Source organism: Salmo salar, chromosome ssa24, assembly GCF_905237065.1.
Source record: "Salmo salar chromosome ssa24, Ssal_v3.1, whole genome shotgun sequence".
NCBI classification, from domain to species: domain Eukaryota; kingdom Metazoa; phylum Chordata; class Actinopteri; order Salmoniformes; family Salmonidae; genus Salmo; species Salmo salar.
The window spans coordinates 2726895-2749592 of NC_059465.1; the positions used below are offsets into that span (position 1 = coordinate 2726895).

At 42.8% G+C, this 22698-nt stretch overlaps 1 protein-coding gene across 2 annotated transcripts in view; it reads left to right on the top strand.

The window, feature by feature from the left end:
• The window catches only part of nos1 (nitric oxide synthase 1 (neuronal)), a 69684-nt gene that overhangs the window by 14081 nt on the left and 32905 nt on the right, over positions 1-22698 (top strand). For both annotated transcript variants that reach the window (XM_014171241.2, XM_014171242.2), the window contains exons 4-10: positions 1492-1629; positions 3274-3419; positions 3711-3873; positions 5376-5467; positions 12332-12473; positions 12769-12908; positions 14041-14215. In XM_014171241.2, coding sequence (XP_014026716.2) covers positions 1492-1629; positions 3274-3419; positions 3711-3873; positions 5376-5467; positions 12332-12473; positions 12769-12908; positions 14041-14215 — 996 coding nt within the window. The remainder of the gene's footprint in view (positions 1-1491; positions 1630-3273; positions 3420-3710; positions 3874-5375; positions 5468-12331; positions 12474-12768; positions 12909-14040; positions 14216-22698) is intronic.

Consider the following 22698-nt stretch of genomic DNA (forward strand, 5'->3'; position numbering starts at 1 on the left):
GGCTCTCCTTTGATGCACCTCAGGATAAGCATAAGTAGCACCGTGGCAGAAGTTCTCTTATCCTGTGCTCTTCTGCATAATGTCACTGCATAGATCCAAGAGTTCAACCAGTCAAACTCTGTCAACTGATCGATTTTTTTTTCTTCATTCCCCCAATTCATGATTCATGTTCTTAATGTTCATTTAAGAACGTGTTCTCTCTCTCTCTCGTTCTCTCTCCTACTTAACATGTAAAGTGTAATTGTACTTGTCTGCCTTCCTCTGGCTGTTTGACTACAGGGGTAATAAGCTCTCTTTCTGCGGCCTAGCTGCACAATAGGCTTTCTGTATAGAGGAACTTGGAGATGATGACAATGGCACACGTTTGTATGCATCCTATCGCTGGCTGGGTAGGTGAGCATTTCGTATGGGCACAGAATCACTTCTCTCTCTGAGGAATCAAATGAATTCAGACGGGTCTCCCCTCCTATTCTCTGAAAATTCAATGGGCCTCAATTGACGTTTTGCTTTCATCCCCTCAGCGAGCACTACAATTACACCCGTTGTTTGAGGTGCCTTCCCCGTGTGGTTTTGCAATAACTTCTCGAGAGATGATGATGAGCGGTATTACAAGCTGTGGGATTGATTTCCTTTTGATTTGAGGTTCAGCCGCATGGAGAGACCTGAGCACTTTAAAATCAATTCAATACAACAATCAAACTTGTGGTAAATTACATTCATTCAAGCGATCATCACTTAATAACCACATCAGAGTAGACAAGCTGAGGGAGCTGGCAATTAGCAGTCAATCATGCTAGTGTTAAGGATGCTGATTACCTTTCTACCTGATGGGGGTGTGTGTCTCCTATCTCTCACTGTCTGCGTTTACACAGGTGCCCAATTATGAAGTTTTTGGCTCCCGAGTGGCTCAGCGGTCTAAGGCACCGCATCTCAGTGCTAGAGGTGTCACTAAAGACCCTGGTTCGATTCCAGGCTGTATCACAACCGGCCGTAATTGGGAGTCCCATAGGGTGGCGCACAATTTGCCCAGCTTTGTCTCGGTTTGGCCGGGGTAGGCCGTCATTGTAAATAAAATGTTGTTCTTAATGAACTTGCCTAGTTAAATAAATAAATAAAAAATGGCAAAAAGATCTGATCTGATTGATCAATAGACCAATTGACGGCTGAGAAAAGAATGCTGCTGGTGGACTTATGTTGGAGCTCCCATTTGCAGTCCGTGGTAGGGACTTTCTCTATCGGTCTCTGGCTGCGTTTACACACAGCCCAATATTTTTTTTGTTTTTGTGGCCAATTTTATTGCCAAAGATCTGATCTGATTGGTCAAAAGACCAATTAGTGGCAAAAGATCAGAATTGTCAACACAGCCTCTCTCTCACTCTCCTTTTCCCTCTCTCAGAGGTGGGTTCAAAGGCCATCTCAGTAGAAGCATTATGCGCTACTCTACAGACTAAAATGTATTAATTCTCTTAAACATCCGTCTCATCCCTCCAGCCTCCAGCACAGGGGAGGATCTCCCCTAACAAGGCTCTCATGAATGGCAGCCCCTCCAAATGCCCACGCTTCATGAAGATCAAGAATGTGGAGACTGGAGTCTCTTACAACGACACTCTACACTACAGCTCTAGTAAGGTACGGAACTGGCTTTTCTTCTTGTCTGCAGAACAGTGGCTTCCTCTCATCAATCAATCGATTAGTCAATTAGCCAATCAACCAACCATTCAATCAATCCAATCAGTTTGTAATTATCTAGCCATTTTCTTACAAATACATTTGTCACAAGGTGCTTAACTGCAACCCCCTAGAGCAAGACCTAAGAATTTAGTCATTTATCTGAACAGATACCTCTGCAGCCGTCGGCTTGGTGTTTTAACACCAGCCTAGCTAATTACTTCAGCAACTTATCGGACGACAGCCTACTATGTATCCCAATGAATAGGCTTCTAATAGTGCATCTTCAGAAATATAATATATCACAGAATGTTCTGTCTAAGCCGTAAAGGACAGCTGCGTGGCATGAATGCTCAAAGCCTTATGGCGAGCGGATGTAGTGAGGCGAGGGATTTATTTTGTTTTATTTTTAACACTCTGACTCTGCTCATCACCCTCTTTTCCTTTCCCTCTTTCTCTCTTAATATATCTCTTTCTCGCTCTCTCCTTCCATCACCTAGTCATGCTCACCGGCTGTGTAATTGTGCATGTTGTTTACTTCTGGGACTTTGCAACTTTAGCGAGTGTCATGTTGAATTGGATGGCTGGGTTGTTTGAGCAGGGCAAGGGGGGTTTGGGACGAAACCCGACTGGCTGGACAGTGCGAGTGGGTGGCTGGTTCAGCCAGCGTGACTAGACTGCCCATTTTAGCAGCAGCGCTGTTGAGTTATTGTTACATTTCCACTCTGGGTTTATGCTCGGGTGACCGTTTTCTCCCTATTTCCTCCTCTGCCTCTAATCTAGTGAAGGCATTAACAGCTACCCAAATTGACGGCGCACTTCAATTCTAATTGTATTCCTTTGACCATACAAGGTTGGTCTGGGTGATGATCAGTCTCCTTTTTTTTCTCTCCGTCACTTTTCCTGTTCCTCTTTCTTCTGGCCTCTTTCTGTTTCTTCTCCGGTCTGTGTGTTCTCTGCTCAATTGAAGGCTGCCACTATGACTCCATGACTAATTCAGTCATTAGCAGGCACCGGCCACTCTTTTGGTAAAAAGCTGAGGGATGTGGTTAGACAAATGTAACTGCTCTCAGATTCATAGACAGAGCTATAGATGCAAGGAATGACCATCCATGATATCAAAATGAAAGTCTTAACCATATTTTGAGGCTATGTTGACTGACCTTGACGTAAAGCAAGCTAATATTTTGGGTTATGATGGGGTACAACAGTTGAACTAAGCTCATTGGGCATAAGTTATATACCCATTGATTCTTGAATAATTTGTCATTCATTTAAAAGTCCAAAATGGATGTACCAATTGCAGATTTAATGGAATGGTAAATGAGTGGGCTTCATGATATTTAAGTAAAGCACACAAGACTGGTTGTTCTGACGGGACTAGGGGGGGTGGGAACCATTACTCTACTTTAGTCTTACATTAATATGTCTGTAGGAGAGGGAGCGTGATAGAGGGAGAACAAGAGATGGAGGGAGAAGTAGACTTTCCAGGTGTTATGGAATCCATGTGAACTGAACAAAGGACCTGCGTCAGGAAACCACAAGGAAATTCAGTGCTTTATGTCATCAGAGCCTTGACGTGATGTCATCCACATTGCCTTTCAGTTGCCGCTCTGCACTGAGTGTGTGTGTTTCGGGTCCATCATGACACCTAGCCAGGGGAGCCGCAAGCCAGACGAATCTCGAACCAAAGAGGAGCTGCTGCCGCTGGCTACTGACTTCATAGACCAGTACTACACCAGCATCAAAAGGTAATAAAGTTACACTTACCATATACTTTAGCTACTTTAAGAACCTTTGGATGTACTTGCCTGCATCCCTCATTGCCAACATTCCCATCAGTAGTATAAATGCCATTTTGTTTTTCCTCACATACATTTGATTCAAATAGCACTCTAAATATGTGTTATTGTAGAGAATTTCTTTTTCTGTGCTTCTCATGCTTCTGTGCACAATGTTTTTATGCAAGAAATACTCTAAATCCAGTCCTTTTTACATGTCCTTGTGTTACTTCTCTCTGTCCTCGTGGCTGTGTGCATCAGGTTTGGCTCGAAGGCCCATGTTGACCGGCTGGAGGAGGTGACTAAGGAGATTGAGGCCTCAGGGACATACCAGCTGAAAGACACTGAGCTGATCTATGGAGCCAAGCATGCCTGGAGGAACGCTGCCCGCTGTGTAGGACGCATCCAGTGGTCCAAACTACAGGTAGGAAACTCAGATTAAATGCTCTGTGTAGGCAGAATTCAGTGGTCCAAGCTATAGGTCAGAAACTCGATGCTCAATGTTAAAGTAACTGCCCGTTGTTTACTGATTTTTATTAAATATGACCTATAATTACTTACAATATAAGTGAAATAGTTTCCCTTCAATTTTTTTTATTTTATTAATTATGTTAAAGATGCACTATTCAAAAAGCACTTCTCCATATCCTGGTTGCTCAAATTCTAATAGTTAGACTAATTTCAGTTTATGTGAAAAAACAAGCAAGTATAGTGTAGAGAATCATTTCTAAACCGCTGTGAAATATATTTTTCATAACCGGAAATAAGACGCAAAAACCAAAGCACAGGAAGTGTTAGAAAAAGCACACCTAGAATAGATCTACCGTTTCTTATACTTGCTTTCAATGAGATTGACAGATCTATAACTCATTTCTATGTGAATTTGGTCGGGTCACCCAAAAAAGCAACATATTGCAGCTTTTAAAAATCTGCTTTTCTGTGTTGGAATGGTGTGGGCCCAAAAACAGAATGGTGTGGATGTATACCGGTCATAAAAAATATCCATGCAAGTAGACCGCTGATTGGCCAGCTCATTCTCCTCAGGGAAATGACATGTTCTATGAGAAAATGGCTGTTTGAGGTGGGGTTTTTGAAGTGTTTTTATTGTTTCAAATTTATGCTTTGGCCACATGAGTCGACAACATTATTTGGGTATGAGTTAACAGAATATGAACTTTTAAAAGTCAGATTTTCACTGGGCAGTTAATTTAAAATCAAATCTTCCTAAGCCAATATGATATCAAGTATGATAAACTTCGCAAATCAACTTGGCTGGAGGTACACAACACATTCCCCACCTCTCGTCATGATCCGTGTAATATTCATGATCTGTGTAATATAGCAATATCTGTGACTAATGTGCACTGAATTATAAAAGTTCTAATAAATGCATTGCAGAGTGATGTTTCACCATTTCAACAACATATTGTCTGTGATGTCGCTTCACACATTGATGGAGGCAGGCCAGGCATCGCAGGTCAAACGTTAGTAGTGAAACAATCAAATAAACGCTGATGATGAAAGTGATATCTAAGGGGAATCAAATCACGCTGTTGTGGAGTATGCCGCAATTCAATTTTTTCCCCCTAACAATATAGTGTAAATGAGAAATGACAACATGCTTTCACTGAGGTCCTTGGATTCTTTGTGTTGAGTTGTTTTATGAGTGACGAAGACCTTCAGGTCGAAACATTGAACTCATGGTAGCATTTAGTATCCCACATGGTAGCATTTAGTATCCCACTGGGCACAGACGTCAGTTCAACGTTTAGTTTTGATTTACATTTAGTTGAGCAAATGTAGTCAGTTTTCCACGTTGATTCAACGTCCTCACATTGATGGGGGTTGAAATGAAGTTGAAACAACTTTGATTCAACCAGTTTTTGCCCAGCGGGATCTTTCTTTCATTACATGTTTTTCTAACAGGTATTTGATGCCAGAGACTGCACAACGGCTCATGGAATGTACAATTACATCTGCAATCACATCAAGTATGCCACTAACAAAGGCAACCTGAGGTGAGTCGGCAGTGCTGTGTGTCTATCCCTGTGCCTTTTACTCAACGTTGTCTTTCTGTGTCATTTCCTCTGCTCGTCTGGTCTGTCACCCTCTTCCCTTTGTCCAGGTTCTCTGTCTCTTTCTGTTTTACCTTTCCCCCCCCTCCCTTTCTGCCACCTTGAACCTCCATCTGTCTGTCTGTCCCTCTGTTCCCTGTCAATGTCAACTGCGTCTCTCTAGTCTGGTAGACTACTCCCAGCCAGGATCAGTCCTTCATCAGTCCAATACAGCTCTGCCAAGCCTAACCACACGTCATGACACCACGTCTTTACTCCCCAATGAATAAACATCATAGGAGAGAGGGGGTTAGTTGAGCCCCACTTTGGTTTTAGGAAAGCATACACAAAAGGTCAGAGAAACTGATTTTCACTAAGTCAAATTAATTTGTTATACAGTGGTTCATCCTATAAAAGTTGCGTTGTACTGCAGCACACCTTGCGGGCTGCCGTAGAATTCTATAGCACGTTATTTAAGTGTCAGCCATTGTTGCCATTAGTGCTAGTTTGACCACCAGAGGGCATCTTTGAGAAGCATTTGACAATCTGTAATATTGGCTGTACTAGAGAATTTTAAAACTTTTTTTTGTAAGAACATATGGGATTGATTTTTTGAAATTTTGCTTAATTAATTAGATTAATTTTATGGTGTTTCTATTCCAAGAAAAAAATGAAACCCTCAGGGTTTCCGTTAGGAAAATATGGTGCTGTACAACGTGACCGGTCGGGAGTAGGCTACAGTACTAAGAGCAAAATAATCCTAACGTTTCCACACCCAAATTGTAGTCTAACCAATACCCAAACAGAGATTCAGTGAAAATAAAAATGTCATTGATTAAGCAAGACCATTCCCCATGCTTGTCTCAGAGCAGTGCAAAATGGTGCTGAAATAGTTGACCACACACGGGTAGACTATTGCTTCAAATCCTATTGTTTATCTTCAATATGCTTTAAATGCCACAATGACACAAATAATTAAACATACACAATTCTTAACTCTGAGAAGGGTAATAGGAGGTGATCTGCATATTAAACTGCCATTCTTACTGATATATTCCACGCGTTACTGTGTTTCGATCCTCTCTCTCGCACACGCCCTTGCTGTCTTGACCTCTGAATGCTCGGCTTTGAAAAGCCAACTGGCATTTACTGCTAAGGTGCTGACCGGTTGACCCTCTATAACCACTGTTTGTATTATTTGACCCTGCTGGTCATCTATGACTGTTTGAACAGCTTGAAAATTATCTAGCCTTATGGCCATGTACTCTTATCTCCAACCAGTTCGAATTTAAGTATAACTTTTGTATGACTGACGCCTTTAGTGAGAGGGCTAACGCTTTAATATTTAATCATTTCTGCCCTCCGAATTCATATTCATTATATAAATAGGCCCATGTGCACCTTGATATTGGGGGTGCGCCATGCGGCCGTGCCTAACGGGGAAAGGGGGGATGGAGCCGGTTGGGCACAACCCAGGCAACATAGAGATGCAGGGATCCGACCTCGGGCGAGAGCCGAAGCGGAGGGCGTGGGCCCCCTACCCTACCCAGTCCTCAGAGTCATAGATACTCCCACCATTTACCCGTGCTGCATTGTTAGATGGCCCTCCAACCTGCAATTCTACGGTTATATATGTGTTCCCTTTCTTGTAGTGTATCTTATTGCCCGTTTTACTATCGTCCTGGGCTTATAGATTGAATCAATCCTTCATCAGATGAACCGCAACATGACGGCTAAAGCGATTGAATTCATGAATCTATTTTAACGTTTTTAATATTCTGATAGTGAAGAGCAAAATTCCTCTCAAGAGAATCAACATTACAGTTACACCAACTGGTAGCCTAATCACACAATTGTACAACATGGTAAGAGATCTTGGGAAGAAAGTTACCCCTCTACATACCTTTCTTTACCGGAATCTCTAAATTAAAATACTGGCAGATACATAAAAGGTCCTTGTACAGTACTAGATCTAATTAAATTTAGAGGATGCTAAATTAATATCTAAGGGTTTTTTATAGAATAATGCAGTGGCTAATTAAGAAAACTGTTTTAAAATGTATTTGTTTATTAAATAGTCTTGCTTGTCTCAGAGCAGTGCGAAACGGTGCTGAAATAGTTGACCACACGCGGGTAGGCTCTTGCTTGTTGGGGGGATTTTCACACCTGCAGTAGCTGGGCTATTAAACTAATCGTTGGATAACAGATCAGCTCTCGGAGCTCATTAGCACGTGTTACTGTGTGTATCAAGAGATATGCTGGACCCTATGTCAGAGAGTTGTTTTTGGGACCACATCGTGTCTATTGTCCTGCTAATAGCCCTTGTGAAAAACAAGTGTTTGAAAACATTTTCCCCCCTTTCCACTTGCCTCTTCCATTAATTTTGAAAGAGTTTTTTCCAGTAAGCAACAATTTGTTTACCTTCATTAGCCTACTTTGTTCCAATATTTCTGTCATTCAGTGATATTTATTCCCATAGTAATTCGTCATGGATCCATTTTATTACACAGTATGCCTACACATTGATAGGCTATATCCATTTTTTTTTAAAGAAAATGCACTGAGGCCTCTCGAGTGGCGCAAGGCACTGCATTGCAGTGCTAGCTGTGCCACTAGAGATTCTGGGTTCGAGTCCAAGCTCTGTCGCAGCCAGCCGTGACCGGGAGACCCATGGGGTGGTGCACAATTGGCCCAGCATCGTCTGGGTTAGGGGAGGATTTGGCCGGCAGGGATGGCCTTGTCCCATCGTGCACTAGCAACTCCAGTGGTGGGCTGGGCGCAGTGCATGCTTACACAGTCACCAGGTGCACGGTGTTTCCTCCGACACATTGGTGCGGCTGGCTTCCTGATTAAGCGGCGTTGTGTCCGGGAAGCACGGCTTTCGACCTTCGCTTCTCCCGAGTCCGTACGGGAGTTGCAGCGATTAGACAAGACTGTAACTACCAATTGGATACCACAAAATTGGGGAGAAAAACAGGGTTAAATTTAAAAACAATTTTTTTAATGCACTGAAACCAAAATACCTTGAAATTTGGTGATCCTCTCAGCTCAGGCTCATTCCCAAGTCTTCTGGTGGTTACACTCCTAAACCTGGAACGGGTAGCACCATAAAAAGAGGCTGGCTTGATAACTGTCTGTAAGCAGGAAAAGGGTGTGTTCGGACCAAAACACACTACCGCCCGGATTTGCATTGCAAAGGAGGGCATAAACTGGGTCAAGATGCAAGCAGAGTAAATAAACCTTTATATAGTTGTCGTGTCTTTGGCTATGCCGGATTAAGTGATATGACATCCTAATCTATAAAATCCTTTGTCTGTAATTAATATTACCTGATTAAGCTAATCATGTAAATGTAATTAACTAGAAAGTCGGGGCACCATGGAAGAACGTTTATAGAGCCGTTATCTTCCGAATAAACTCTTAAAATACTTAGTAATATTTTACATCGATAGCAGTCAATATTAACCCTTATCTTATTTTCAGTCTCATAATGAAAGTTGTAAATTCTTGGTTATCTTCACGAACCCTGGCTAACAAGTTGAATCAGCAATACAAAATTGGGTTTAATTATTTATTTACTAAATACCTAAACTAATCACACAGAATTACAAATACACAGAATACAAATGATGTCATACAGAAAACGTCCCGGTGGACGGAACCTGGTTACACAAAGGAAAGGGGGTTGGGCTTGAATGAAAGAGCGGGAAGACTTAGGAACCACAAACAGCAGCTATGCTATCGTAAATACATTATCTTATGCATTCTAAATTACCGCCCATTTGGAAAAGGAAAATGCAATAAATATTTACTCTGAGCTGCGCTTCGGTAGATTGGTCGTAGATGCTGGCCGGGTTGGCCAACAGATCTTCCTGTTTTCGGAAGAATGTCAATGGTGGTCAATTGGATACGTGGTGGTATCTTCGTCTGGTTGTTAGACTGGATCTGTCGTCCGTCCTTTCCTAGCCCACGTCTACAGCGGCCGCTGCTAACTCAACGGCTAGGAAGTATCACTTCTGTAGTGAATAAGCTCAAAGTTCATACCATTCGCCACCAAAGCTCACGCCGAGGTTGGCTTAGTTCTGTACTTGACATGTGTGTCCTTCTAACGTAGAGGCTGCAGACCTCCCGTACTGGAACAACTGGTTATCTTTTCGTCAAAGGCTTATATAGTGGAGAGGGGGGAAGGATGTGCTTCATCGTTTATAACCCCTCCTCTTCACAGGGGTGGGCCACTGATCAAGCAGGGCACTTTCCTTATGAAAACCCAATTCTCTCATTTGGAAGCTAAAATTACATTTAATCTCCTAACAAACAATTTCAATATCAAACATTTCAATTGCATAACAATTCCATGTTACTCTGATAACTAGAGGGTGTATACTTTCTCAGGTACAGTTTATGTCGTCCTGTCATCAGTCATAATGTCTCAGATGACAACCGAACCTGACATACATACTCATTACGTTCCCAAGCATATTTCCAACTGGTTTTATTACCAAAATATGGTTCCTTTTCCCCATTTGTTTGATGTTCCCAGACTCTCTATATTTAACACAGGCTATTCAAGTCCTTCAGTAGGGTCAGAGAGGGGAAGGGAGAAAGGTATTTATGGGGTGGGGGGAGGGGGGGGTCATAAACCTTACCCACAGGCCAACGTCATGACATAGTAAAATAAAGGTTAAATAAATAAAATACCTACAACACCAACAGTAGGCCTACAGTACAGTGAGGGAAAAAAGTATTTGATCCCCTGCTGATTTTGTACGTTTGTCCACTGATAAAGAAATGATCAGTCTATAATTTTAATGGTAGGTTTGTTTGAACAGTGAGAGACAGAATAACAACAAAAAAATCCAGAAAAACGCATGTAAAAATTTTTATAAAAAGATTTGCATTTTAATGAGGGAAATAAGTATTTAACCCCTCTGCAAAACATTACTTAGTACTTGGTGGCAAAACCCTTGTTGTCAATCAAAGGTCAGACGTTTCTTGTAGTTGGCCACCAGGTTTGCACACATCTCAGGAGGGATTTTGTCCCACTCCTCTTTGCAGATCTTCTCCAAGTCATTAAGGTTTCGAGTCTGACGTTTGGCAACTCGAACCTTCAGCTCCCTCCACAGATTTTCTATGGGATTAAGGTCTGGAGACTGGCTAGGCCACTCCAGGACCTTAATGTGCTTCTTCTTGAGCCACTCCTTTGTTGCCTTGGCCGTGTGTTTTGGGTCATTGTCATGCTGGAATACTTGAGCTGAGATTAAGGTCCTTCTCACCACCCCCCCCCCCCATGGGTGAGAAGGGGGTCTGAGTGAAGTTATTCATTGCAAACCTGATCTGTTCGGATTCTCGTGGACAGTCATGACACCACCATACCCCATACAAGTAATTTACATTTGTCAGTTTTATGCATAGTATTTTTGCTATGTGTCATGCATATGAACTCTAGATTGTGCATTTTTATTGTTACAGAGTAGTAGTGCCCTGTGTATACAAATGTAAAACAAATAGGGGTGTAGCACCCCTTGAGGTTCTTAAGAGAGTAGCCAAGGAAGTGAGAGAAGGGAAGAAGTCCATTCAAGCTGCAGCAAGGGATATTAAAAAGACTGAATGACACTGAAGAGCTACATTGACAAAAAATAAAATGAACACCTGTTTGAAAGAGAGGCTATGATAGAGTAGCAGATCCAGAGGCACATGTCTGTTGACATGGAGTCTGAGCTTGCTAAGCATAACAATAATCTCAGACCAGTTTCATTGGCTTAGTAGCCTCAAATGCAGAGAACTTGCCTATGTATTGGCACATGGAAACATCCCTGTCCCAGACAACTGGTCAATAAATGGAAGGCTAAGTGATATTGAACAGGGATATCTATATCTGAATGTCGGCATACATTTAAGATATACAATATACCACACCCCAATTCCATGAATTCAACTTTGACCTACTATCACCCACTATCACAGGACACTATCACTCACTTACCCCAAGGTGGTTCAACTTACCCTGTCCCTATGCTCAACTTTTTACATTAATTCTGATTATTTTCAGGGATACAAGACATCCTGAAATATATGTAGTTATCTATCTTAGAAAGAAGGATGATTTCCCTTGACATAGTGGTGCTGAATGTAAAAAAATGTCTCAACATACCCCACTCTCCCCTACTGTATGTGTCTGACTCATCACTGCACTGAGTTAGTCACATCACATTCCCAAAGACTGCTGATGCTGTACATCAAATAATACTTAGCCACTGTCAGCATGTAGCAGAAGCCTGATAGCATATCAGTTTGCGCTTAAGCCTCTGTCGGGTTTGTGTACGGCATAACAACAAATGAAGGAGTTGGATGAAGCACAAACTGATCTGCAGCCAGGCTGCTTCTGCTTAGATTCAGACCCCAAAACAATTTGAGTTTTATATAGTCAATTCTCCTCTCATTCTTTGGGCTTGTATTGACTATAGAGGACACTAGTTTCTCCTCTGTAAGGCAAGCATAGAGATTGGTGCCCAGAGATATTTGGGTCCTTTGGGAAGAAGACTTACAGCCAGATTAGTAGAATCAACCCTTTTGCCCAGTCATGGCATTAGCTTAACCCAACGGGATAGGTTCAGTAGTGGGGGACTAAAGGTAACTGAGCTTTGGCCCTGTCAGCCTTCCTAGCCTACCTTACCCACAACCTCCTAAATTAAACTGCCCTAAACCATTAGATACTATGTGGTTGGGTAGACATTCATTTGTTGCATTGCTAATCTATAGATACTGTCTTTAAACTCTCGTCATTAAACTTTCTCTCTCTCTGGGGGCTGGTGGGTTATTTCTATCCAGATCTGCCATTACCATATTTCCTCAGAGGACAGATGGCAAGCACGACTTTCGGGTATGGAACACACAGCTGATTCGCTATGCCGGTTACAAGCAGCCCGATGGTCAGATTCTGGGAGACCCAGCCAACGTGGAATTCACTGAGGTAGAGTAAAAGGACACTGTGGTCACTGTTATTCAAAGTGAATTATTGTTCGTAACAGCATGGAATATGTGTCCCTCATGGGATTTGAAACCTCAAACTTTGCCTTGTCAGGTGCAACCCACTGAACCACTTACAGTAGATCTCAAAACCTGAAAGTGTTCAATATCTTTATATAACATGCCTCCGAGCAAGGCCAAAGCTCTGACTAAAACTGGAGTGGAAACCACCAAACAGGAGTTACACATCTACTTGAGTGAGTCCACGTAAAATGTTTATGAAATGTTTTGGTTACTAGATCTGCATCCAGCAGGGCTGGAAGGCTCCCAAGGGTCGTTTCGACGTGCTGCCCCTCCTGCTGCAATCCAATGGGAATGACCCAGAGCTGTTTGAGATCCCCCAAGACCTTATTCTGGAGGTGCAGATCACCCATCCCAAGTGAGTTAGACGACACACACATACACGCCCAAGTGTCATAACAGAGTGATACAGGAACAGAGGCTGGGTTGGGGTGTGTTCCAATTGTCATGCTAACATACCACTAACATACCACACAGACACACACTCACAATGTCTTCAGGCACAGAGGGAGTTTCATCCCCAGCACATGGCATCCTCTATCAAACAAGCTCCCAGAACTGTCCTTCGCCACCCCCCATCTCCCCCTGCATCAGTTTAGTTGGCCTCAACTCTGCTCTGTTGCCATGAAGCTGTGATGGCTCTCTGCTACTGAGTAGACCGTCCCCCATGGGCAACTCAGAGCCTGTGTAGCACCAGGTAGATGGATGTAGGGCCAGTAATTTCAGAAGCGATTGCAGGTGTTTTTGCTGTGAGCATGTGATAATGTTAGTTTTGGCTGCGCTCCTGTACTTCTTGGCTGTGTATCTATTAACTACAGTGTAGGAGCAAATTGCCTTGTAGAACAATACACACCACATCCCAGTAGGCAGATATCTAGCATCTCTTGGAGAAATCCTTCATTTCTTTGCACATGCATACAGTATTTTCTTTCCATGACGTGCTATGCAAACATTCAATATCAGAATGTAAGCTTGTCACTAATCGCTTCCCACGGCTTTTTGCAGTTTATTGTCATGAATCTTGTCCTGGAGGCAGAACTGAGTGATTTCCGCTTAGATAGGCCAACTGCAGAGTCAAAATAGGCTATATTGTAAAAATGTAGCAGTGTGGTTTAAAATCAGATTTTATGACTGTGGCTGTGCCAACTACTGACCACTTTGCAGAGCTGCCTCCAGAACAAGATCCACGCTAATATGTCGGATTTTCATCAAGATAAGAATGTGCACTTTTACATCGATTCAGAATGTAAAATGTTCAACTCTCAGTATAGAATTGTTGAGATGGAAGCACCTTGAGTTGAACAACAGAAGCCAAGTCAGCTTCAATTTAAGCTGTATATAATATGTACCCTTAAACATCCTCTACATACCTTGAAAACGAACCTATTTATTTGAATCAATTAGTCAAGATATGTCACATTCACCATCACTCCTCCAAACCTTGACTGTTCATTTGAACGTATCTCTTTGTCTTTCTATGCTTCATACAGGTATGATTGGTTCAAGGACTTGAATCTGAAGTGGTACAGCCTACCTGCTGTATCTAGCATGCTGCTAGAGGTGGGGGGGCTGGAATTCACCGCCTGTCCGTTCAGTGGCTGGTACATGGGTACAGAGATCGGAGTCAGGGACTTCTGTGACAGCTCTCGTTACAACATCTTGGAGGTATTATGATCATTTTCTAAAGCATTTCTAAACATTTCTAAGCATCCCTTCGGTGGCTGGTACATTGGCACCAAGATTGGTAGATCAGGGACTTTAACAGCTCTCGTTACAATGGTTAAATGCCACTATTTTGACATTTTAATGAGACCATGAGGTATTACAGTGTTACATATGTTATGCGTGGGGTTCGGAAGGGAATTTGCAAGAGTTGTGAGTGGACTTTTTACTATAATATTTACTATGATATTTACTAGAATCTATAATATGTTTTACTGTAATCTGTTAGGGCTTTTAAATAAATGTTATGATACGTCTTCAATACTTACCAGTGTGGTGGATTAATCTGATATCATGACAGCATACATGCAGAGCTAACATTCATCACTTATCCTCTCAAGATTCATGCAATAGGTTTCCATAACACATCAAAATATACACGGAGTATACCAAACATTAAGAACACCTGCTCTTTCCATGACAGACTAACCAGGTGACTCCAGGTGAAAGCTATGATCCCTTATGGATATCACTTGTTAAATCTTCTTCAATCAGTGTAGATGAAGGGGAGGAGACAGGTTAAAGAAGGATTTTTAAACGTTGAGACATGGATTGTGTATGTGTGCCATTCAGAGGGTGAATGGTCGAGACAAAATATTTTAGTGCCTTTGAACGGGGTATGGTAGTAGGTGCCAGGCGCACCAGTTTATGTCAAGAACTCCAACGCTGCCGGGGTTTTCATGGTCCAGTGTTTCCCGTATGTATCAAGAATAGTCCACCACCCAAAGAACATGCAGCCAACTTGACACAACTGTGGGAAGCATTGGCATCAACATGGGCCAGCATCCCTGTGGAACACTTTCGACACCTTGTAGAGTCTATGCCCTGAATAATTAAGTCTGTTCTGAGGGCAAAAAGGGGGTGGTGTAATGTTTGGTATACTCAGTGTTTATTTATTTTATTTGTTTTATATCAAAATGGATAGTTTTCCTGGAAACAGCAAGTCTTCACTCTATTGTTGGTCCGATGATATCTTGTTTTTTCACAAACGGTATGCTGCAGCATGGTGACTAGAGCATCAAGCTTAGAGGCTGTAGATATAATACGTGGATAAAATATGTACGTCTCTGGTTGTGCTGTTGGCATTCAGCCAACGTATTAGCATAACCATTATAATGACGGTAATATTTTATTTTCAGAGTTCCAAGGCGTAGAGTAACTTGAGCTATTCTCAGTCATTTTCCCTCATCTCATGTTCCCATCTCAAGCCCCATGCACTCCCTTCTGCTAAATGCAGGTTTACCCATATACAGAATTGTTACGATAGATGTGAGCTACTATGGGAAATGTTCTTATTTTAATGTAGAACATGAGGTACTACTAAAAGGGTTGTTTAAAAAAAATGTTTTAATAGAATGTAAAATGATGTCTTGAGGGTATTCAGGCTAATTGTGAAATCTGATTTGATACTGACTGCAACCACTTACCCGTCACTCAGGATAGCCTTATCACAACCTGCTTACGTGAGGGATAACATTAGTTGCTTGTCTTCTATGTACTGTATTTGATTGTCAATTTTCTATGTAGCTTTACAAACAACAGGACTTACCTGTCACGTAGGTTTTTCACACCAGTTTACTTGAAGGATAATGTTGAATGCTTATCTTCAATGTAACAGTGAATACGATAGCATTTTGTGAACAGCGATAAGAAGAGTAAAATGTCACCCTAATTGAAATCTCACTTATCCTGTTTGTGCCTTCTGGCAGATAAGGCAAAGACATGATCTCTCCACTTCTGATGGTCTAAAGCCTGTTTGGCAGTATGGCCCCAACTTAGCTTCAGTTCTTTCAATTATTTGTCACCATGGGGATAAACCAGAATTTTTCAGAGTACCTCGAATAACCAATCATACACGTCTGTTTGAGACAGACTGGTCGAGTGGCGAATGAGGGAGCCCCTAACCTCATACTAATGAGCCACTCGCCTGTCCTTTGGTCATTTTCACCTCTCTTCCTCACAGAACAGTTATACTTAGCTCTCTTCAGCACTGCTTGATCGGTTTTCCTGTTTAACTTTCACAGTGCTGTTAAGGTTACACCGCCGAGTGCAGGGTTATCTTTTTTGTTGGGTGACTTCACCAAAAGGAACATTTTGCGCTTCAGGTAAGAATTTGCTTCACCGCTTTTATTCCTTCATCTCCTGTTGTAGCTAGCGTCACACTGCTAGCTGCTGAGACTTGGCTAGCTTAGCTGCAAGGCTTAGCTAACCTGGCTAGCTCTCAGCAAGGCTCGCTATCCTACCGACTAGCTTATCTACCTGGAAGGGTAGAATTACTAGTTTGCTTGCTCATTTAGCATCCTAGCATCACTGCTTATTGGTCGAGAGCCACTCTTGTTTGTAAGAGCAATAGCGCTAGCTTCCTTTGGATAACTTTGTGCTAACTAGCTATAATACCAGCCCATGTGTTGATCCCCAGCTAAGTTCACATTGTTTATAGGATTAGCTTATCCTACTAGCACTGTGCTAACTAGCTAGGCTTCTAGCCCAAGTGGCGAACGCTAGTTTCTTTTCCCTTTGTTCTCGGATTAGCTGTTTCTTGGAACCATGGAACCTGCTAGCTCGGCCCAGTGGGTACCAAGCAAGGCCCCTGTACCAGCACAACCTTGTCAATGCTGGGTGACCATTTCGGGTAAGGACACTGTGTGTCGTCTGCCTGGGTGTCTAACACGCGGAAGCAGTGTTCAGTGTCATGCATCCATGGTGTGTATTTTTTGCTGTGAACACCCTCTGCCGTAGAAGGGCACAGAGCCGCCCAATGTGGTTTGTCTCACTCTTAACTCAAGTGACAAGACTGCTTCGCAGACCCAGCCCTCATGGGCTGACATCATGGATGGCTACCCCAAGAAACTTTACCGACTTTTCCAGGGCCTGGCCCCAGGGGAAGGGGGGGGGCTCTTCATCCACTAGGATAATGGTGACCTCCTCCAGACAGCGGCGGAGGACGATGGGCAAGCCGCTCTGCCGCTCTTCTGCCTTTAGCGGAGCATCGATGACAGATATTCACTCATTAATGTCTGGAAACAGGCAGCAACCAGACTGACTCAGTATTGAGTGGCTTGTCTTGGGAAGCCAAATGCAATTGGTATAAACCTTTAACTGGCACGGTCCAAACCAGACTTGTGTGTTTTTAGACCACCTTTACTCCACACACAGAAACGCATACACTGCTCTCCCAAGCCCTACATTTGGCAAATCTGACCATAACTCTATCCTCCTGCTTACAAGCAAAAACTAAAGCAGGAAATACCAGTGACTCGCTCAATACGGAAGTGGCCCGATGATGCAGATGCTACACTACTGTTTTTCTAGCACAGACTGTTCCGTGATTCATCCAATGGCATTGAGGAGTATACCATCTCAGTCACCGGCTTCATCAATGAGTGCATTGAGGACGTCGTCCCCACAGTGACCGTACGTACATATCCCAACCAGAAGCCATTGATTACAGGCAACATCCTCACCAAGCTAAAAGCTAGAGCTGCCTCTTACAAGGAGCAGGACGCTAATCTGGACACTTATAAGAAATCCTGTTATGCCCTCAGATTAACCATCAAACAGGCAAAGCGTCAATATTGGACTAAGATTGAATCCTACTACACCGGCTCTGCCGTTCATCGGATGTGGCAGGGCTTGCAAACTATTACGGACTACAAAGGGAAACCCAGCCGTGATTTGCCCAGTGACGCGAGCCTACCCGCGGAGCTAAATGCCTTTTATGTTCGCTTCGAGACAAGCATGCATGAGAGCTGTTCCGGACGACTGTGATCACGCTCTCCATAGCCGGTGTGAGCAAGACTTTCAAACGGGTCAATATTCACAAGGCAGAGGGGCCAGACAGATTGCCAGGGCGTGTACTCAGAGCATGCGGGGACCAACTGGAAAGTGTCTTCACTGACATTTTCAACCTCTCCCTGACTGAGTCTGTAATACCTACATGTTTCAAGCAGACCACCAGTCCCTGTGCCCAAGAACACTAAGGTAACCTGCCTAAATGACTACCAACCTGTAGCACTCACGTCAGTAGCCATGAAGTGCTTTGAAAGACTGGTCATGGCTCACAACACCATCATCCCGGAAATCCTAGAGCCACTCCAGTTCGCACACCGCCCCAACAGATCCACAGATGACGCAATCTCAATCGCACTCCACACTGCCCTTTCCCACCTGGACAAAAGGAACACGTGAGAATGCTGTTCATTGACTACAGCTCAGGGTTCAACACCATAGTGCCCACAAAGCTCATCACTAAGCTAAGGACCCTGGGACTAAACACCTCCCTCTGTAACTGGATCCTGGACTTCCTGACGGGCTGCCGCCAGGTGGTAAGGGTAGGTAACAACACATCCGCCACACTGATCTTCAACACCGGTTCCCCTCAGGGGTGTGTGCTTAGTCCCCTCCTGTACTCCCTGTTCACCCATGACTGCGTGGCCAAGCATGACTCCAACACCATCAGTTTGCTGATGACACAACAGTGGTAGGCCTGATCACCGACAACGATGAGACAGCCTATATGGAGGAGGTAAAAGACCTGTCAGTGTTGTCCCAGGCCAACAACGTCTCCCTCAATGTGAGCAAGACAAAGGATATGATCGTGGACTACAGGAAAAGGAGGGCCGAAAAGGCCCCCATTTACATCGACAGTGCTGAAGTGGAGCAGGTCGAGAGTTTCAAGTTCCTTGGTGTCCACATCACCAACAAACTATCATGGTCCAAACATACAAAGACAGTCGTGAAAAGGGCACGACAACACCTTTTTCCCCCTCAGGAGAATGAAACAATTTGGCATGGGTCCCCAGATCCTCAAAGTTCTACAGCTGCACCATCGAGAGCATCCTGACCGGATGCATCACCGCCTGGTATGGAAACTGCTTGGTATCTGACTGTATGGCGCTACAGAAGGTAGTGCGTACCGCCCAGTACATCATTGGGGCCAAGCTTCCTGCCATCCAGGACCTACAGTGGTTCCTCCTTTAAAAGTTGCGAGCTTGCACCGCGGGACTTAGAGGTACCCAGCGTCACGGCTTCATTGCTCCAGACCACCACAAGGGGGAGTTAAAGCACTCATTATGCATTTGGGTCCCAAGGTTTTTATATTACCAATCATATTGAATGGTTCCAATGACGAATTTTGATGCGAGCCTTCCTTGTGGCGTTCTTCAACAAGGGTAGCTGACAAAACATTACAGTGGAACCAGATGTGAGTTGTTATAACGTCATAACGAGTCGAGCAAAACATTTACAATTGAGAGGAATATGTTAGTTCATGTAGAGACAAAAGTTTGTGCATATTCCATTTGTCATGAAGTTAACTTGCTAAATAGCGATTTTCGTAAATTATCTGACTAGCTAACATTAGCCAGCTAGCTAGTGTTAGGAGAATGAATTTGTAATTCGTGTTGTTTAATGTTTTTGCGACTCCTGAGAACCAGCAAACCAGGCTGTCATCTTGTGAAACGGTGGATGTAAAGAATCTAGCTAGCTAAAGCATTTACTGCAAATTGAATGTACAATTGTGTAAGCTTGCCTTGCAATGCAGCTGAAGTAAAATAGCTAGCTAACTATTTACTTGATTATTTTGTAGTGGAGGATAAAAATAACTGTATGCCTATGGATGTGTAGCTAGCTACAGTATGTAACCGTTTAGTGTATGGACCCTAAAACGTTTGGTATGAATATTAGTTCAGAACCTATCTATGAACCTCAGCTATCATAGTTGTTGTATCAACTTCAAGTCTGAATGGCATTAATGAAGCCTATGGATAGAGTAGAATATATTAACTTTATTGTGCCAAGGATGCAAGTCCTATATACACGTACTGTAGTTATTACCACGCATGAGATTCCCACATTGTAGCCTGTACATTGAATATATTCACTGATCATGTACTCTTCCTTGGCAAATAAAGGTGCGGTTCAGGTATGAATCTCTGAGACGTTCTTTTTCAGTCATATCAAACTCCATTATTTGAATGATGCTGTGTCTGCATGTATGTATTACAATTATACACTTCAACAGTGTTTACCACTCCTGCTCCTGGTACATCAATGATTACACATGCTAACTATGCAATAGACTAGAAACATGATTGATTTGTAATTCATATGTACAGAAAAAAAACTATGCATATCTAACTCCCTTCATCTGCATTAATCTGAGGACACAGGATAGTATTTCAATGAGATAATTAATTTCAACCAGTGGAGAATGTGAAACACTTTATTGAAAGAAGTTCATTATCCAGGTGTTATAAATACATAAATGCATTATAATAATTGTAATATTATAAATACAAGTTCATTCTGTACTTCAATGCACATATGGTGTGCATTTTAAAACGAGGAAGAAAGATGAGGTGGGGAGAGAGGTAAGAACAGCGGCAGACAGCATATGATTCATGAATTACAGTGCTACCCCAATATTCTCTTAGTTCATCACAATTGCGGTGTCTCCTAACCAGCCTTGGGCCTCCAGTTGGCCCGAAGGTTATCTTAAGTGCGGGTGAGGTGGCGATGACGGGACTGGTTTCCTCTCTCACATCAAAACATACCTGCAGACGAGAGAGCATGATTAAGCCTTGTTTTTTTTATTCTAACACCGTCAGTCATCTTAAATCAGGAGGTGAAATGCAAAACTGACCTTGGATCATTAATTAACTCTCGGAAGACTACATCTCTGTCTATATTTCAATGTAAAGCATCTCTTTAATAATACTTCCTGTTGACCCGACCAAGTGGCATCTCACCTATGCTCATGCTGTGCCCTCTGTGACCGCCAGTTCAGATGCGGGAGGGGTTCACCAAAACAGCTGACATAACCTAGAGGATTTAGGGAGCAGGAGGAGAGGGATGAAGTGAAGAAGAGAGACTGTTATTGTGTGTGTGTGGTCTCACCTGGTGTCCACTCTAAGTGGCTACAGAGTACTTTATGCTGAAAAACAGACACATGAGGACAAACAATGGAAGATAATGTCAATAGAAGATACCTAATGTGGCGCACACACCTATCGGAGTGTACCTGAAACATTTAAATATAGAGGGCTATGTGTCTCACAACTTGGTTATTGCAAGGCTAACCCACAGGGAAATCATGACTTGGCAGTAACAGATAGTCCAATGAAAATGACTGTGTTTATGTGGTGTAAATCTGAAAATTAGCAGCTGACATCTTAAGGGTTTTTAAATTAATGCATATGATACAGGTTCCAAGTACAACAAGACAGGCAGAGATGGAGAAAAAGATCACAGGACAGTTTAATTACCTCTGGTTATGTAGACTTTTGCCAGCAATAAAGCTTCCACGGCCTGTCTCTCGGACAGTGAACATCTGACAATATCTACATTTTCGACCCCCTGGTCAGCTCACTCTCTGAAAGTAAAGAAAACAGCTTATTTTTTTATAGATATGAAAACAATAACTGAGATATGACCGTTCAATCTAAAGCAGCAGATGTAATTTTTAGGATACGTCAATACAGCCCAGTGCTGCTTACCTGAGATGCCCTCTTCGTAGGTGTCCGCTTTGACTTCCTTTGTGTCGGAAGAAAGTTGCTTTCAGAACAATTATTTTTGATTGAAAATAAAAAAGGTTTTGCTCTTGACAAAAATGTACCTCCATAGCATACAACAATTTGCCTGTGAATAACCACACTTTCATACAAACGTGCTACAGTATGCAGAATTCTTGACGCACAACCAAAAATGCTGCTATATCCTGCCAGCATGCCCACAATCGAGCCACTCAGGAGCAGAATGATGATGCGTGGAAGAGGGAAAGGAATGCGATAGGAACATCAATTTGTTGCAACTTGGGGAGCAGGGCTAATAGCTGAACAATAGACTATTCAAGCTTTACTAAAGAATAGTCTAATAGCCAAGCTAGGTGTGAAAACCCCCTCCTATCACAGACCAGATTTGCCCTAACGACCAAGGGGTAGCTTGCTACTCAATGTAATAAAGTAATGACTTTTCAAATAAGTTACCTTGTTCATTATGTTGGCTGACAATTTGTTAGCTACGCTGTCCTTACGAACCACATAGCATATCATTGCAATAGTACGTACCGGTATGTTAGGTATCTAGCTAACGTTAGTAGTTCTAAATCAAACTTGACAGTATATTTCCATCCCTAACTGTAACATTTTCCAACAAGATAGAACTGCCAAAGGGGGCGGAGTTAGCCTGCAGAGTTCTGTCTTACTATCCAGGTCTGTGCCCAAACAATTTGAGCTTCTATTTTTAAAAATCCACCTTTCTAGAAACAAGTCTCTCACCGTTGCCACTTGCTATAGACCACCTTCTGCCCCCAGCTGTGCCCTGGACACCATATGTGAATTGATTGCCCCCATCTATCTTCTGAGCTCGTGCTGTTAGGTGACCTAAACTGGGACGTGCTTAACACCCCGGCCATCCTACAATCTAAG